The sequence below is a fragment of the Panthera uncia genome, chromosome B4 (genome assembly GCF_023721935.1).
Source record: "Panthera uncia isolate 11264 chromosome B4, Puncia_PCG_1.0, whole genome shotgun sequence".
NCBI classification, from domain to species: domain Eukaryota; kingdom Metazoa; phylum Chordata; class Mammalia; order Carnivora; family Felidae; genus Panthera; species Panthera uncia.
Genome location: NC_064809.1, coordinates 73799227 through 73817660, shown reverse-complemented (window position 1 = coordinate 73817660; position 18434 = coordinate 73799227). Strand labels below are relative to the sequence as shown.

The 18434-nt window shown below is 57.3% G+C and overlaps 2 protein-coding genes across 2 annotated transcripts; one reads left to right on the top strand and one right to left on the bottom strand.

The window, feature by feature from the left end:
* Positions 1 to 380: 380 nt before the first annotated feature.
* WNT1 (Wnt family member 1) lies at positions 381 to 4303 on the bottom strand. The gene is made up of 4 exons (XM_049627606.1): positions 4200 to 4303; positions 3220 to 3473; positions 2292 to 2557; positions 381 to 1808 (listed from the first exon to the last, which is right to left on the bottom strand). Exons 1-4 carry the CDS (start codon positions 4301 to 4303, stop codon positions 1320 to 1322), a joined length of 1113 nt encoding a protein of 370 aa, XP_049483563.1. The 3' UTR covers positions 381 to 1319.
* A 9277-nt stretch (positions 4304 to 13580) lies between these two features.
* Positions 13581 to 18138, top strand: WNT10B (Wnt family member 10B). The gene is made up of 4 exons (XM_049627605.1): positions 13581 to 13654; positions 13785 to 14047; positions 15808 to 16181; positions 16837 to 18138. Exons 1-4 carry the CDS (start codon positions 13581 to 13583, stop codon positions 17293 to 17295), a joined length of 1170 nt encoding a protein of 389 aa, XP_049483562.1. The 3' UTR covers positions 17296 to 18138.
* Positions 18139 to 18434: the final 296 nt, after the last annotated feature.

Below are 18434 nucleotides of genomic sequence, written 5' to 3'. Positions count from 1 at the left end.
TGGCTTCACTCAGGTATAGCTATTTTCACAATTCCAGAAAGGAAAGGCAGGCTTACAGTTTGTTTGCCTGTTTGTTTAATCCCCGTTCATCAAGGGAAGAAACTGAGGCAGTTATGGACTTGCCCAGTATCACACAGCCGGTTGGTGTTCAAATAGGAAGAAGAATCTTGCAGGGTGTCCTGGCTCCTGGCCAGGTTCTTCTGACGACCTAGCTCCCCAGGGTCCTCATTAAGGTCATGCAAGGGTCAGAATCTCAGGGTCTTCTTGCAGGGCGGGGAAACCAGTCCCCCGACAATGTAGCCTATTTAAGAGAGGCAAGCAATGGTGTGTTCTGGGTTCAAGGAGAAGCCACCAAGTCACTGATAAAAATAGAAATTTTATTCTGCGGAGGAAGATACTACATCGGTGGGGGAGGGGAGCCACTAATAGCTACAATGGAAGGAAATGCTGATTCCGGTAGGCAACGGCATCTTTGAGAAATTGGGGAGAGGAAGAGAGGGATCAGAAGAGGCTGGAGAGCAGAAGGAGAGGAGAAGGGAGAGGGATTGGGGTGGGGTGGAAGTGGTCTCTGCAAGCCAGGCCGGAACCCAGCACAATAAATAGTTTTATTTACAACAACCAAACTCGTGGCTTTGTATCCACGATTCAGTGCAAATTATTTACACACTGATGAGGAGGCAGGACAGGAAGGGGTAGGAGGTGGGTGAGGGAGGCATGGCTCACAGCTGTTCAATGGCTCCATGACAGAGGCTGGGAGAATGGGGGTATTTCTGCTGGGTCCCCCAACCTCCTTTTCCACATCACCACAGCTGCCCTTTCACCCTAGAACCTCCCGGTTCCGTTGTAGGTGGGGAGGAGAAAGGCCCTGCTGTCCAGGTGTGTGTTCAGCGTCTGCACCCTTGGCAGGAGAATGGGAAGGGCGTGAGAAGATCTGGAGAAAAAACGGAGGATAAAGGGGAGGGAGAGAGGCGGGGGGGGGGGGGGTCACTGGCGCGGTGGAGGAAGCAGAGCCACACGGTCAGAAGCTGACCCCCACGGGGAAGGGAACAATCCTTCTCTCACCTCCTGGCCAAGCAGGGGGCAGTGCAACAAGGGGTCTCCCGGGAGAGGGAGGGAGGTAGGTCCGGGGCAGGTCCATCAGGATGGCAAGAGGGTTCATGCCGGCCCAGGCAAGTGGTTTCAGGAGTCCCCCGGTAGGAGGAGGTGGGAGAAATGATCGCGTACGTATGAATCGCGGGGGTTGTGGCTGGAGGGACTGGGTGGGCACGTATCCGGGTGGGCTAGAGGGGAACGCTCCTGGGGCGAGTCCGCGAAGCGTCTCACAGACACTCGTGCAGTACGCGCGTGTGCGTGCAGTTGCGGCAGCTGACGTGGCAGCACCAGTGGAAGGTGCAGTTGCAGCGCTCGGTGACGCGCTGTGTGCGCGTACGGTGGCCCCGGCCACAGCAGAGCAGCTCGCAGCCGTCCAGCGCGGGCGAGGAGCTGTTGCAGGCGCGCCCGGCCGTGCCCGCCGTTCCCAGGCGTCCGCTGTACGTGCAGAAATTGGGCGATTTCTCGAAGTAGACGAGGTCGTGGGGGGAGGGCGGCTTGTGCGCCGGGTCCTCGGGCTCCAGGCGCAGCAGTTCCGCCCTCGAGGCGCGGTTGCTGCCGCGGTTGCCATAGAGGACGCGCGAGGCGCCATCGAATCGGTCGCGCAGCACGTCGCCCACGGCGCGCAGCGTGGGCAGCCGCATCCAGCACGTGCGCACCGTGCACGAGCCCGACATCCCGTGGCACTTGCACTCCTGGCGCATCTCAGAGAACACAGTCTGGGTGGAAGGAGGAAGAAAGGGTGTCCCGGGGCACTGTCAGGGCCAGAGCCACCACCGTCCCAGATACCGCCCCCTCCCGGACCCTGCCAGGACCTCAGCAAAGGCCCAGGCTTAGCCCTCGCGCCGAGATTTGAACCCCAGGCCCAACTGCTCCACGCGGGATAGTGGTCTCGGCCTCCAAACCTCGTTTTTTTAATCTGTACAACGGAGGGCTGCAGGCAATACATTCCACGGGCTCCATGACTTCTAATGTCTTCAGTTCTACCTGCCCTCAGCCACTATCTCTTCCATTCTCTGCCTTCCTTCCACATCTCCTGCATCCTCTGCATCCTCGGGACGTCCTCTCCTGATTCCCTACTCTGACGCCTGGCCTTATCACCGATCGTCACTCCCCAAGTTCGAGGTTAGCCACTGCTCAGGGACTCGGAGATCCCTGCCACGCCACTCCGCTTCCGTGCGGAGCCCCTCAAGCCCGCTCACCGTGCGGCCAGCCTCGTTGTTGTGAAGGTTCATGAGGAAGCGCAGGTCCCGCCCCTTCTCCCCGGAGTCCACAAACTCCCTGCCGAAGAGGCGGCCGAAGTCGATGTTGTCGCTGCAGCCCCCCCAGTGCCAATCGGGGCCCCCAGGGCCGCGCCGCCGATAGTCGCACGTGCAAGACTCGATGGAGCCCTCTGAGCAGGAGCGCGCCACCGAATGGGTAACCCCGGCGGAGGTGATAGCGAAAATAAACGCCGTTTCCCGACAGCCTGTGAGAGAAGGGAGCGGGGATCAGCGAGGGGGTACGCGGGGTGCTGCCAGCCTCCTCGGTGGAGGGCTTGGGACCTTTGACTCCGCCCTTAGAGTCCCGAGAGCCGGCGGCCGGCTGGGTTGGGAAGCTGATCTCCTAGAGAAAGCACGTGCGTGGGCACGCAACCCTGTCCACGCTTGTAATCACGCGTTCCTGAGACTCAGGGCGCATTTGGCTCCTCAGTGGGAGTGGGGCAGGTCCAGAGGGAAAAACTGAAAAGAGGGGAGGGGAAGAACTCTGCACTTGCCAAGACCTCTCCGCGCCCCAAACTTTCGGCCCCTGTCGGCGATGCAAACCTTGCTGGGCTGGAGGCAAGACACACTCGCGGAGATCAGCTTCCCAGGCGCCTTTGAGAGGGGCCGGGGAGACGGTGGCGAGCCGGCGTCCACGACTCAGAACTCGCTTTTGCTGGGGCAGTGGCGCAGAAAAGTTAAGCTTCGCGCCGGAGGTGCACGGCTTGCAAACGCCTGGTAGAGCTGGCGCTGGGCACGAAGCTCTTGACGGGTTGATCCTGGAACCCTGCAGGCGCCTGGGACATCTTCCCTGCACTCGCCCGCCCCTGCCCTGCGGGTGACCCTGCGTTCCCCTGGTCCCGGAAGTGTCGCTTTCCTGGGTACCCACCTCGGTTGACGATCTTGCCGAAGAGGTGGGGCCCCGTAGCCGTGGGGCAGTTCCAGCGGCGGTTGCGGAACTGCCACTTGCACTCTCGCACAGCGCTCTGCAGCCCCCCGCTCACGCTGTGCAGGATCCCCGGGTTCTGGCGGATCAGCCTCCTCTGTTTGCGGCTCAGCAGCTGAAGACTGGGCTCGAGCACCAGTTGTAGACTCTTGGAGTCGGTCAGCAGGTTCGTGGAGGAGGCTACGTTCACGATGCCCCTGGTGAGATGCGTGGTAGGAGCTCAGGCTCTGGTAGGGGACCTGCTCCCTAAGCAAAAAGATCGTGTCTACCCTGTCCTCTTCCTGGGACTATTTGCCTGAGAGAGCAGCAGGAGATCAATAATGAGGTAAAGACTCCGAGCTCCCTGGCTAACTGGTTTGAAAGGAATGGGCGTCCAGAGTGTTGTGCAGGGCCGCTCAGGACCCTGGGCCTGGGGACTGGACAGGGGAGGCATGGGAAACCTGAAGACTAGATGTCCACCTTGACTCTGAGAGACTGCTTCCCCGGGAGCCTGGGCAAGGAAATCCTGGCCTGGAGTCCATGCCCACCCAAGGGGTGAAATGCTCAGGAGTCCCACCCTCCTCTCGCCTCCTTTCTGAGCGCTGGCCTGGCCCTTCGCTTCCGAGGCAGGGAAACCCGTGGTGTGGCTACCCCCGCGAGGCTGGGTTTGGGGCTCAAGGGAGAAGGGCGGTGCCAGATGGGAGTGGGCTCCCTGCCTGGAGGGAGTATCGTGGGCCGCCGCGGGCGGACCGTTCACCCCACCTCCTCAGAACTAGAGTCTCTGGGGCAGCTCCGCTCCAGAGCGCCCCTCGGTGTCTCAGAGGGAAGTCAGTGCGGTGGAGCGAGCCTGTCTGCGGACGGATCCCAGAGCGTGGGAGCTGGCTGGGGCTGGCCCCTGGCTCTGCGCCCCGGGACAAGTGGCGACCCCGCACCAGCTCACTTACCACCATCGGCCACTGCTGTTGGCGGCCAGGGCTGCGGGCAGAGCGGCCAGCGCCAGCCACAGCGTAGCAGAAACCCAGCCGGGCAGCAGCGCCCAGTGCCCCATGGCCTGCCCGGCCTCGCCTGCTCTGTGCTGAAGTTGGGGCGGCTTTGGCTGCTGCCCGCGACGGTGGGACGGGTCGCGGCGGTGGCGGCGGTGGCGAGAATTCGCAGTCTGGCTCTAACAGCCCTGGGGGCGGGCGGCGGGCAGCATGGCTCGCGGTCCCAGCTGGTGGGCTGAGGCAGCCACGGCGGGCGGCACCGCCTCTTATAGTTGCGGCGCTGGCTGAAGTGACGATAGGAGGCTGCCCGCCGGGCCGCACCGTGGCACCAGGGCGCTCCGGTCAGGGGCGCAGACAATGGGCAGCGAGCGGGGCCGTGGCTCCCGCCCGTCTGAGGCGAGAGCTGACGGGCTGGCCGTCGGGGCTCACCCCCGCCCCCTGCCCGGTGGCTCCCGCCTCCGGGCCTGCACTGGCCGCCGACCCCTCCCCTTGGGACGCCCTCCCACGCGCGCCCGCCTCACTCCTCTTCGCGTCCGGAGCCCGTCGGGGACCAGCGTCCGCCAGGGGGCGCGGCGACAATGTGCTAAGGGGAGAGTCTGCCGGGAGCCCAGCCGCTTCGCCACCACCGGCTGTGGGGCTGTCCCCTCGACGTCACCCTGGGCCCGTCTGGCGTCCTCTCTCTCCCCACTCCTGAGTAGAGGAAGGAAAGCTGTGATTCTGGGCAGCGACTCCGGGGAGACGCCTCCTGCTTTGGAACCCCCGACGGCTGGACAGGGAAGGATAAGGGGGAGACTGGGAGTGGGGTCGTGGTCAGGGAAATCCTGAGGATGGGTTTGTGGGGTAAGTTCACCAGAGAGAAAACCGGGGACCGCGGCAGTTTGTGTTTGTGGGCTGGTAGGAGTGCACAAGTGACTATGGGGTGTGTGTGTGTGTGTGTGTGTGTGTGTGTGTGTGTGTCTAAGTGGGACAATGCAAGGGTGAATGCATATGAGAATATGTGAGTGTGTTCTGAGGGTGCACACTCGTGTGTGTCCTCATGGAGAGAAACTCCAAAGAATCTTGGCATGTAGCTCAGGTCAGAAGGGATCAGTCGAGTCATCTTGTCACAGCCACCACCTGGGGCAGTGCATCATCTATGTGTCGGGAAGGAGGTGGCGGCCACTGTCAGGAAAGACCCAAAGACTGACTGAGGGATGGAGTGTCTGGAACTGTTTGTGGAGGTGGGTGGATGGGTGGATGAGTGTGTGTGTGTGGGGAGATTAACTATGCATATATGTGTCACTCTCGCCGTGTATACCTTGTGTCACCCTATGGTGTGTCACTCTGTGGCATGTATCAACATGTGCATGTCACCGGGGGAGGGGACTGAGCCTGCAACCAAGGCGGCATCAAGGTGGACAAAGCCTGGAGTAGCTGAGTCTCTGTGGATTAGGCTCAGGAAGGGCAGTGGAGTGGGTGTCAGGTGTGCGTGTGGGTGGGGAGGGCTGGGAAGAGAAGAGTTGCTGGCTGAGCTGAACCCAGAATAGGGAACTTGTGCCTCCACGTGTCTGCTTCTTTTTGGATTTTTCTGCCAAGTTTCTCTCTTCTTGCAAAATTCTGGCTCTTTCCACTCTCACCACATTTGAGATATCCCGAATGCTTGCAAGCATCTCCTCCATTGTAGGCTTTTCTCTTTTTTCCCAGGGACTCCAATTCAGCTTCAAGGCTACCTTGGCCTCCTATTGAAGAGGAAGTGGCTGCTGTCCCCTGTACTGGGGCATGGGGAGCACCACCAGCTTTGTCATCATGCCCTACCACCACACACAAATGGCCCCTGCAAGGAGGGAGGACCTCCTCCCTTATGTCTCTCTTCTCTCTCACTTTACAGAGGGGAAAAAAAAATAGATTAAGAAGTTGTCCAAGGTCTACACAGCTAATGAATGAATAAATGGGGCACGTGTCTGGCCGAGTCGCTGGTGCATGTGACTCTTGATCTTGGGGTTGTAAGTTTGAGCCCTACAGTGGGTGTAGAGATTACTTAAAAACAAAATCTTAGGGGCACCTGTCTGGCTCAGTGGGAAGAGCATGAGACTCTTGATCTCAGGGTCCTGAGTTCAAGCCCCACTTTGGGCATGGAACCAACGTAAAATAAATAAATAAATAAATAAATAAATAAATAAATAGTAAGCTTCAAAATTAGAATCTTAAAAAAAATGAACAAGTTGGTAGACCCAAATTAAAACTCAGATCTGGGGTGCCTGCGGGGCTCAGTTGGTTACGTGTCTGATTTCTTGATTTCAGCTCAGGTCATGATCTCATAGTTCATGAGTTCGAGCCCTGAGTCAGGCTCTGTGCTGAACAGCTCAGAACCTGCCTGAGATTCTCTCTCTCCCTGTCTCCCTGCCCCTCCCCTGTGTTCTCTCTCTCTCTCTCTCTCTCTCTCTCTCTCTCTCAAAAATAAATAAACTTTAAAAAACTCTTTTTGACTCAAAGCCAATGCTCTTTCCACCTAATCAGCTTTTGTGAGTGTGTAGCAATACAATAAGCTATGGACCCCATCTCAAAATTGACAGATAATTAAAAATGATTTTTAGGATCTTTCTGTCTCCCTTTTGAATCCTCTCTTTTTCACCTCCCCTGCTTTTAGGGTGCTTTCTAACTGAGTATGTACCCAGGTCTGATCCTGAAGAGTTCTAAGCCTCAGAAATGATCAGATATCCCATTAAAGGCAGGGAAATCACTCTAAGGAGTCCATGTCTGATAAGTTTAATTAATCTTCTTGGGGCATCTCCATTTTATTTTTTATTTAAAATTTTTTTTAACGTTTATTTATACTGAGAGACAGAGAGACACAGAGTGTGAGCAGGGGAGGGGTAGAGAGAGGGGGAGACACAGAATCTGAAGTAGGCTCCAGGGTCTGAGCTGTCAGCACAGAGCCCGATGAGGGACTCGAACTCACAAACTGTGAAATCATGACAGGAGCGGAAGTCGGATGCTTAACCTACTGAGCCACCCAGGTGCCCCAAGGGCACCTCCATTTTAAATGAGATGCTTATTAACCAAGATGAAGCCTGATGGAGGTTTTTTTTAATTTGTTATTTTAGTGTTTATTTATTTATTTTTTAAATCATGTTTATTTATTCTTGAGAGAGACAGAGCAGAGGAAGGGCAGAGAGAGAGAGGGAGACACAGAATCCAAAGCAGGGTCCAGGCTCTGAGCTGTGAGCACAGAGCCCGACAAGGGGCTTGAACCCACAAGCCGTGAGATCATGACCTGAGCTGAAGTCAGACGCCCAACCGACTGAGCCACCCAGGAGCCCTAGTGTTTATTTATTTTTGAGAGAGAGAGGGGGGCATAGTGCAAGTGGGGGGAGGGGCAGAAAGAGAAGGAGACACAGAATCTGAAGCAGGGTCCAGGCTCTGAGCTGTCAGCACAGAGCCCGATGTGGGGCTCGAACTCATGAACTGAGAGATCATGACCTGAGAAGTCAGCCACTTAACTGACTGAACCACCCAGGTGCCCCCTGATGGAGGTTACTTTTGAGGGCAATATCCTTCCCAGGCCTATTGCCCAGTCCAGTGCACCTGACCCTCCCAAGGATTTGACCCTGAGAGACAAGATGTTCTGGGTCCAGCATCCTCCCCAGATCCAAAATCCAGTAGTCTCTACGGAGGGCACCCAGCACAGAAGGCTCAAGTAAATAGACAAAGTACCATGGGCAGCTTGTCCTTCATCCCTTAGGAGTTTATTCCCACTGGGGCCTGGGCCATGTGCTTTGGCCTGTGGATTGATTAAACCCCATGGAAGCTGGAGATGCACTGGAAGACAGGAAGCCCTTTCTGTGGCTCCTGGTGACAAGCAGAGGTGGGAAGAAAGAAAAGACGAGCTGGTATCCTTTGTTCTACCATTCCACCCACCAGGAGTAGTGACGAAAAGTGGGCTCTAAGGGCTCTAAGTCTGAGTCATGCTATGAATGACCTGGCCCAAATTTCTATTTAGATCAAATCATTACTCTATCAATTGTCCTGTTTCTTTCTTGTTTCTTCAATTTACCTCTATGCTGGATCATACCCATCAGCAGGCAAAATGCTGTAATATCTCCCCTCTAAAAACTCTAAAGCTTCATTCGACGCCACATTACCTCCTGAGATTGCTCCATTTCTCAGCCCTCTTTTACTGCAAAAGGGCTGCTTTACTCAAAAGGGCTGCTTTAATCACTAGCGCCAATTTCTTTTCTTTATTCCCTCTTTCCACCCCGATCGCCTCTTTGAATCTGCTACACCTCCTGATCAAAATCATCCATGACCTGTTGGCTCTCATCCTAACCGACTTTTAAGGAACAGCAGACAGAGTTGAACACTTTCTCCTTCTTGGAATACTTTCTCACTTGGTTTCTAGAACACCATTCCTACCTCCCTAGCTGCTCACCTTCTCAGTCTTCTATCTGGTTGCACCCTGTATACCCAATTTCTAAGCTTCAGAGTGTACACCAATTCAATTTGGAGTTTCTTTCCAGTCTACACTCATTCTCTTGGTGATCTATTCAGTCTCATGCTCCCTAATTTATATCTCTGGCCCTTAACCCTGAACTGGACTTGCACACCTAACACTTGAATTAGCATATCAAGATGTACATGTTCAAAACTGAACTCCTGGGGCACCTGGGTGGCTCAGTTGGTTAAACATCCGACTTCAGCTCGGGTCATGATCTCGCGGCTCACAGCTCAGAGCTTGGAGCCTGCTTCAGATTCTGTCTCCGCCTCTCTCTGCTCCTCCTCTGCTCATGCTCTCTCTCTAGAAAATAGATAAACATTAAAAAAAAAAAAAACAGAAAACACTGAACTCCTGATTCTTCCCCATCCTAACCAGGTCTTTCTTCAGTGGTCCCATCTCAGTAAATGGCCACTCCATCTTGCTCCCCGCCCCCCCCCCACCCAGTCTCTTATCCACAGAGCAGCCAGAGGCATTCTTTCCAAAACAGAAGTCAGATCATTTCATTCCTCTGCTGGGAATTTTCCAATGCTCCCCAATCTCACTCAAAGAAAAAGGCAAAATCTTTACAGTGGCCTCCACAGCCCTATATGGTCCATCTTGCTCCTTCCTTGTCCTCTCACTTCATTGCGCACCAGTTATCTCCCCTGTGGCTTCCTCCCTTTGGCGGCACTGGCCTAGTTGCTAATTCCTTGAACATCCCAAATGAGTTCCTGTCTCCAGATCTTTGCACCTGCTTTTCTGACTTCTGGAATGCCCGTCCTCAGATATCTCCGTGGGTTCCCTCACTTCCTTTCCCATCCCCCTATATAAAGCGGAATCCCACCACCTATCTCCTTTACCTTGCTCTGTTTTTCTATCACTTTTGACCACGGATAACTTTAAAGGCTTGAAGTAGAAAACCAGTAGCAAAGCACCTCCTTGGAGCAGGAACAGGGGAGAGAGATACTAGAGGGAAAAGGGGCTTTATTTTGGGGGTGTGGGGAGGAAGCAGGGAACTAGGGCTGAGAGTTCACGGACAGAAGAGCCTACCTTCCTTTGAAGCACCAGCAGGCGGCACTGCCTCCTTGGGCCGGGAAGGCATCAGCCTCTGGTAGAGAAGGGGGCAAAGTTCTTTCTAGGGTAATCCCACAGATTTGTTGGGGCCAACCGCTCAACTGTTGGGGTTTTCCCTGAGAGTCCGACACAGTCGGACTGTGGACCCTTTGGTGCCTCCGGGCGGTGGCCTGTGGTGCTACAACAGAAGGCGTGACAGGCGGAGGGTGGGCAGCACAGCTGAGCTCACCGCTGAGGGCGCATCCATCCCTCCTGGGCCTATAATTTGGGTTCCCCGGGCCTGGCCGCCCCTATCAGCGGCTCAGCAATAGATGAGTCACCCGGGACCCCGGGCCAAGGCAAACATGAGGGGGGGAGGAGGAGGAGGTTCCCGAGGCTTTGCTCTGCATTAGCCACCGCCTCGGTTGCTCGATCCCCCAATCTCCCGGGGGCCCCCACTCTTCTCTTTGACCCCCGCCCTCCAGGGCTCCAGTGTTCTTCCCAGATTGTTCTTGCTACACCCACCCTCCATCCTCATGATGGGAAGGCAGCCCTCCAGTCTTCTCATCGAAGGGAAGGAGGACCAGTTTGCTCCCACTCCCTCCCCAGAGTAATGACAGCCCCTCACTTTCCCCCTCCTGTCATGGCCCCAACCCCTGTCAAGGTCTCTCTGGTTCCCGCCCCTCCCCTTTCCTGGAGCTGGCTGCGTGCTTGGGGTATTAGGCAATGGGTGTGTACCCGCAGCCCTCTCCAGACCCCGCCTGCTCCACCACCCTCCAGCCGCCTGCGGGTCAGTGCTCAGGCCAGCCGGTCGGGCCAAGGGCACTGAGGGCCAGTTCAGGCCACCCAGTCTGCCTGCCTGTGGCCTTCTGTCCCAGAGCTGAGCTTCTGCATGGAGAGGGAACAGGAGTATGGACCCCTGGACAGACCAGCTTGGGGAGCCCTGGAGTCACTGAGAAGTTGAAGTCTATGGTAGTAGTTCTGACCCTGGCCATTCCTTGGCACCTGACTACACTACAGCCTGACAAGGGTAGAATCAGAAGAAAAAATCAGAAAAAACGTCCGAGAGGTCTCCACAAGAGAAGAGGAGCATAGGAAACCTTGTCCCCTTCCTCCAGGGACCTGAGTGGAGTCCCAGGCTAACACGCAGGCAGAAGGACAAGGACGTTGGCGAGGATCGCTGAATCCAGGTGTAAGGATGAAAGCTACTGAGATTGCAGATTCTGGTGGCCTCAAAAGCCACACATGGTTTGGGTCTTGGCCTCTAAACAGGAAGAAGAGGCAGGGGCTATAGGGCTACTTCTCCTGCTTCCCTGCCCCCAGACGTGCAAAAGCAAAGAAAAGCAACCCTCTTCTGGTCAGAGCTGGCCAGTGTCAGGAACCAGGGCACTTTTACCTCCCCAGCCTACTCAAGACCTGGTACATAAAGGTGGTCAATAAAAAATACATGGGCAGATGAAAGTCACTGACCTCTCTCAGACCGCTCTGCCCCCTAGACAACAGTGCCCCCTGCAGCACAGGGCAGGCTCTGCAGCAGCACAGGCTGGAGGCTGGCTGCCCAGACGAGCTGCATGGCCACCACCAAGGAAGAGATGACTGTGGCTGTGGGTTTCAGCCCCGTGGCTCTGCTTCCCCAGGGGGCCTGTCTCTGAGTCAACGTGCCAGCCTCGGGCGCGCGGGGCCAGTCGTGCCTTGGGCTGCGGTCTGGCAGGGGCGGGGGGCGGCTGGGAAGCCTGGGGCCCCTCTCTGGCAAAAATAGCCCGCAGTGGTTAGAGCTGGGAGGGTGAGTCAGGCAGGAGCGCAGTGGCGCCTAACCCCTTCACTGCCACTGGAGCTCCCTAAGGTGGTTTGTCCTGGTCTGTGCACCCCAAGATGGGACTCTTTCCCTGGCTGTCCTCAGGCTGGGCTCTGTTTGAGATCCCAAGGCCCTCCTCATTCCATGTGAAGCACGTCTGAAAGCATGGAGCGACGATATGGGCCACTCCAAGTACAGACTGGGGGATCCTGGGAAGGGCAGGAGAACTCCGCAGGCAAGGATGCCTGGAAGCCAAGGGAAGCAGAGGAGAAGGCTGAAGATCTTTGGGGCTACCCGAGCCTCTGCTAGGACCAAACTCTGAGGCCAAGGCTGACCCCTCCCAAGGGGCAGGCTCAGAGCTCAGAGGTGGGTGGAAGCCAAGCCACCCAGAAGGGAGCTTTTCCTGCCGGCTCTGAGTGCCTTGTGGTGCGCTCTGGCTCAGGGCTCTGCACAGCAGTGTCCAGGGAGAGAAGTTGATTCTCAGCTCCAGCTTCATCGTGTCAAAGGCACTCTCCAGCCATCCCGCTCTCCTTGGGGAAACTGAGGCAAAGAGAAATGACCACTTGGGACCAGGCTCCTATCTCCCTAGTCTGGGTCCCTGCACCCTCCTTGCAGACTTGGCTACCCAGAGCAGGTGAGAGGCACTTTGGTCACCACCCCCTTCAGTGGGGCCAAGCGTGAACCCAGGCGTCGGGGGAGAGGGTGTGTGTGTAGGCTGGGAGGAGGGGGAGCGGCTGCGCTCCCTGGGTCAAGGCGGGGGGTGCGAGGAGTGGGGTGGGGATGCCCGGGGCTCGGGGAGGGGCCGCAACTCTGTCAGCCGCAGCAGAGCCGCCTGTGAGCTCGGCACGAGTAGAGTAGAGCCAGAGCCCCCAGTTCTTTGCTAGACCGCTCGCTAGCTTTCTCGATCACTCCCTCCCTTCCTCCCTCCCTTCCTCCCGGCGGCTGCGGCGGCGGCGCTGGGGAAGCAGCGAAGAGGAGTGGCCCTACCCTGGAAGAATGCGGCTCTGCCGAGGGGGCAGAACCCGAGGCAGTCTCCCCACGGTTTGAGAAGCCCGAGCCCAGGCGACCCAACCCTGCCGGTGGCGACCCCGCACCAGAGCAGCTGGAGGTAATCGGAGCCGGGAAAGCAGGGAGGGCAGGGACGAGCACACGCGGCCGAGACAGGCACACGGGCAGTCAGACAGACAGACAGACACGCATCCGCCCACAGGGGCACGGAGACACCGAGAGAGCCAGGGATATTGCCAGAGATGAAGACAGCAAATAAAGGGATACCTCCAGATCTGAAGGGCAATGAATGCGAGAGCAAAGGGTTGGGGACCGAGGCTGGGACCTGAGGGGACCAGACAGACGGGCGTCTGGAAGGAGGGGAACACTAGTTAGGAAAGGTAACACAGAGGAGGAAGAGGACTCAGCCTGAGCTACGGTCCTTTACAGGCGGGAACCAGGTCCCCTCCCTGTCTGGCGCACCTGGAGCCTCCCCTCTCTCCCAACTGCAGAAGAAGGGGGTAGAGAGGGGTTGGGAGCCCATTCCTCCACCTTTCTCACGGAGGGTGCCTGCCCTCGACAGCATCTGGAGGTGACCCTCCCCCACATCCTGCGATCTGTTGGTGGAGAACCGCCTCCCACTTCTGCCCCCTAACCCTAAAAGCGAGAGAAGCCAGTCCTGGGGCCCTTAAAGAGGGAGCCCCGGGGGGCAAGATGGTGGAGTGGTGTTTGTGAGTCGGTGTGTCTGAGTCTGCACGTGAGTGTGTCTGTGTGCCGGGCATTGTGTCTGGCTGGGTCCAGCTCCAGGGGCGCTTGCATAAGCCCGAGCTGCGAGGCCCCTAAGTCTTCCTGCAGGGTGCGGGGGACCGGGAATCAAGGGATGATTCTTACTGTTTTGTTTGGGGAGGAATGTGGAGGGTCACTGGGGTGGCACTGGTGAGTTGGGAATCCTTGGTTGCTCGGGGGAGCCCACCTTATTCCCAGCGCCCAAGTCTCTCTGTCCCGCAGGCCGTGATCGATCTGCCCACCGGGGCCTTCGGGCCCGGGGTTCGACATGCCGGAGGAGCCCCGGCCGCGCCCTCCGCCCTCGGGCTTCGCGGGTCTCCTGTTTCTGGCGTTGTGCAGTCGGTGAGCAATTCCCCCCTGTCACCCAGCCCTCGAGAGAGCCGTAGGCTGCAAGCACCGACCCGGGACGGGAGGAGTCGGAGGGGGCGCGCGGCCTGGACCACAGACCCCGAAACGCCTTCTGCTTTCCCAGGGCCCTCAGCAATGAGATTCTGGGCCTGAAGCTGCCCGGCGAGCCGCCGCTGACCGCCAACACCGTATGCTTGACGCTGTCGGGCCTGAGCAAACGGCAGCTAGGCCTGTGCCTGCGCAGCCCCGACGTGACGGCATCCGCGCTTCAGGGCCTGCACATCGCGGTCCACGAGTGTCAGCACCAGCTGCGCGACCAGCGCTGGAACTGCTCGGCGCTGGAGGGCGGCGGCCGCCTGCCGCACCACAGCGCCATCCTCAAGCGCGGTGAGCCGGGCCGGGCGGGTCTGCGCCTCTGGGGCTGGGGGCGGGGGGGGGGGGGGGGGCAGGCCGAGGCGAGCGGAGGCGGGAAGGGACCGGTTCACGACTCGGGGAGGGGCCTCTCTGGGAATTCCCCCCCCGGGAGCCACGGAGCTGGGCCTGGCCACCCGTCTGGGCCCCTGCTCCTGACTTCCACCTGCGTGCTGCCGGCAAGGCAGCTGGGTCGCTGCTCTCCTACCCTAGGGCCCCCCTTTCCTGCCTCCACCAGGCTCAGTCTGGGTTGCACCTGTGAGGAAGAGATGCCCCCAGCCCTGGAAGCTTCAAACGTCCCCCCCATTCCCTCCCTCAACTTGCTCCCCTCTCCCTCTCCGCTGGGACAAGCCCAGGCTGGTGTCCCCAGAGCCTCAGCGGGGGTGGGGTGACGCCCCCAACCGTTTAAGGGTTAAACCTACTCCCCTAATTGCTGGGGTTCCCAGGAGCAGAGGCTGGGAACAAAGACCCTGATGACTTTGAAGCCGGGGAGCAGCCCCCTCCTCTGTGCTGTGGGGGCCCCAGGTGGCTCTCACCTGAGCAGGTGAGGAACGGCTGGAGGGGCGAAGAACAGGTCACTGCTGGTCTGGTCTGGGAGGTATGGTCTGGAAGGCATCGTTGCCTCTTGCCAGGCCATGCCCGAGTTTCCTCCCTGGAGGAGTAAAGATCCATTCTGCGCTCAGCTCCAGGGTGGGGGCAGTACTTCAGGGACTACGGGGTTAATAGGCAGCTGCCATCTGCGGGGGAATTCCCAAGACGTGTGCAAACAGCTTCACCCCTGGAGGGTGGAGGTTGGGGGGGGGGGGTCGGGAGGCTGGGCCAGAAGCCCTGCATCCTGGGGTGGGAGAGGCCCGGCCCCTAAAGAGGTGCTGTCTCTCATCCTCTCAGGGCTCAAGGAAGCCCCTACCACAAAGGAAGTGAGAGACCCCTCCTTCCCTACAGGGCCTGGTGTAGGCTTTGATACCCAAATGGGAAGCATGGGAAAGGGTTGTCATCTTGAGCCTATGTGACCCCCAAAACATAACAAAGAAGCCAATATTTTAATAGGGCCGTAGGGAAAATCACCCTCACTCTCTCCCCCTCCCAGCATTTTATAGAGTAATAGCAGGTTAGGATAAACATAAAGGGCAGTCTCAAAAGGCAAATATAAAACTAGAAACTGGAAAGGGGAAGGACAGCTCCACAGTCCCCGTGCTTTGGGGGTATTGGGGTGGTGGAGATGCCCCCAGCCCTGGAAGCTTCAAACGTTGGTTAAAAGACGCTTTAGGAAAAAAAAGACACCCCCCCCCAAAGGTCTCGGCTTCCACCCCACCACCCAAGCTCCCTGGGGAATTTCTAAGGCTTTCAGATGTAGAACTCGGTGAACGAATCTTCAAAGACCTCAGGGACTCCCTCTCAGTCACCTGCCAACCCTTGGGGTCTTGCCCTCAAGCTAGCTCTTTCATCCACACCCGCAGATCCCAGAGTAACCGAACCAGGATGGGCCTCAGAGATCACTTCAGTCCACCCCCCACTCCCCCACCCCTGCCCTTAATAGATGAGGAAACTGAGGCTCTGTGCTTCTGTTCCCTTTCTTCTCGGTGACTTTCTCCCCAGTTATTCAGCTGGTAAATGGCAAAGTCAGGATCCAGTTAGGAATTCCTGGAATTGAAGGGTGGCTGCTTATTTCCTTCCACCTCCCCCCTCTCAGCTGCCTGTCAACCTTATCCCCCCCGTCACACCCTTTTTATCCCCAGGTTTCCGGGAGAGTGCTTTTTCCTTCTCCATGCTGGCTGCAGGGGTCATGCACGCGGTAGCCACGGCCTGCAGCCTGGGCAAGCTGGTGAGCTGCGGCTGCGGCTGGAAGGGCAGTGGTGAGCAGGATCGGCTGAGGGCCAAACTACTGCAGCTGCAGGCACTGTCCCGGGGCAAGAGTTTCCCCCACTCCCTGCCCAGTCCTGGCCCTGGCTCAGGCCCCAGCCCTGGCCCCCAGGACACATGGGAATGGGGTGGCTGTAACCATGACATGGACTTTGGAGAGAAGTTCTCTCGGGATTTCTTGGATTCCAGGGAAGCTCCCCGGGACATCCAGGCAAGAATGCGAATCCACAACAACAGGGTGGGGCGACAGGTATGTGTGTGCAACTTGTCCTGGGTCTCCTTAGCTTTCGAGGCCTGGCTAGAGTCTGAGAGGCACAGCAGAATGAGAGGAGGAGATGCGGTGGGTGATTGCCACTCACCATCTGGATGACCTCAAGTTACTTAACCTCAGTTTTGCATCTGTAAAAAGACTCTAATGATATCTATCTTACGTTGTCATTAAGAGGGAGCTAGCAAATGGAGCACTCGGCAGAGTGCTTAGTTCTCGGTAGGTGCTCATTACACGATAGATAGCTATTATTACAGCTGCCTCCCTACAGAATTTAGGGGTTCTTTGGGTCAGACTCCTCATTTTGGTGCTCACTCTGGAAAGAGCACTGGACTGGGAGTCTGGACAACTGGAGTTGAGTTCTGTTACCACCTAGTTCCCTAAGCTGAGTCTCTGTCACCAGCTAGTGATTAAAGATGGGCAAATCACTCTGCTCTGGGTTCAGTCCTCCTGCCAGAAGATGAGGGAGTTGGGCTATTAGCCAGCGGTTCAGTGCCCTTTCTCTTCTGATATTCCATGGTCATTCTCGCCTATATTTATCCTTCCCTGTGCTCTCTGTTCCCTCCCCTCTCCTGTGCCTCTGTGCTCTGCCCATTTGCTGCCGTCCCCTTCACCTCGCCTCCCTCTGCCGCTCTAGGTGGTGACTGAAAACCTGAAGCGGAAATGCAAGTGCCATGGCACGTCGGGCAGTTGCCAGTTCAAGACCTGCTGGAGGGCGGCCCCAGAGTTCCGGGCAGTGGGGGCGGCGTTGAGGGAGCGGCTGGGTCGGGCCATCTTCATCGATACCCACAACCGCAACTCCGGAGCCTTCCAGCCCCGCCTGCGTCCCCGTCGCCTCTCAGGAGAGCTGGTCTACTTTGAGAAGTCACCTGACTTCTGTGAGCGAGACCCTGCCGTGGGCTCCCCGGGCACTCGGGGCCGGGCCTGCAATAAGACCAGCCGCCTGCTGGATGGCTGTGGCAGCCTGTGCTGTGGCCGTGGGCACAACCTGCTCCGGCAGACACGAGTCGAGCGCTGTCATTGCCGCTTCCACTGGTGCTGCTACGTGCTGTGTGATGAGTGCAAGGTCACAGAGTGGGTCAACGTGTGTAAGTGAGGGCCAGCCTCGCCACAGCACTGGGGAAGGGGAGGGGCACCTTTTCAGCCTTTTGCTCTGATTTCTGTCCAGGGTCAGTCCTGGCTCCTAGAAGCTCCAAGTATCTACCTGGAAGCAGCTTGGGGGTGGTGGGGGTCAGGTAGAGTCTGTGATGTGCAGCCTTCTCCCCCACAGTAGGAGGGCCTTGGAGGGAAAGCTGTCACCCCTCTTCTGCTCCTTAAACACCAGAAATGAGCTAAGATGAAATGCACTGTATTGCCTCCCTCTCCCCCACCCTGGGGTCCCTTTAGCTCTGGTTCCTCTTCCTTCTGGCTGGGGAGTCCCTGTAGTTTGACCACTCTTTCCCTTTGAGGGATAGCCCCAGGCACTGTGTGGAGCTGTAAGACCTGTATCCAGGGAGACCACTCATTCCTACCTGCCATTCCCAAACTCTTCTACAGTGATCTGGGCCCACTCTTGTGGGGTAATGGGAGATGGTGGTAGAGAGGTTTTTCTTGGGGAAGAGACAGAGTGCCGGAGGGGGACCTCTCCCCTGAGTCCTCAGAGGGTTGTTTGTCTAGGTCCTTAGGGAAACTATCCCTCCCCGCCGCCTTCAGATGTTAAAGGGAAACCTCCAAAGGAAGAATTTTACCTAAGACTCTCTGAGCCTTTTATTCTTTCTTTAGCAGGAGGGATGGGGATGGATAATTTATTGTACTGAGACTTGTTCTTGGTTTCTGTTTGTAACTAAAATAAATTAAGCTACTGGACCAGTGGATGCAGGTGGTGATATTTCTGCCCACACTTGGGATCCCAGTCCATGGCTTCTTTTCCAGGTGAATTCTACCCTCATATACTCAATGACATTACTTATGCATATCCTGCCTGGCTCCACAAAGGATTTGAAATGGTCCTCAGTGATTTATTTATTTATTATTTTTAAAGTTTTCTTTCTTTCTCTCTGAGAGAGACAGAGAGAGAGAGAGAGAGAGAGAGAGAGAGAGGGAGAGAGAGAGAGAGAATGAGCAGGGGAGGGGCTGAGAGAATCCCAAATAGGCTCTGCTGTCTGCATGGAGCCTGACGTGAGACTTGAACTCACAAACCAAGAGATAATGACCTGGGCCAAAATCAAGTCGGATTCTTAGCCAGCTGAGCCACCC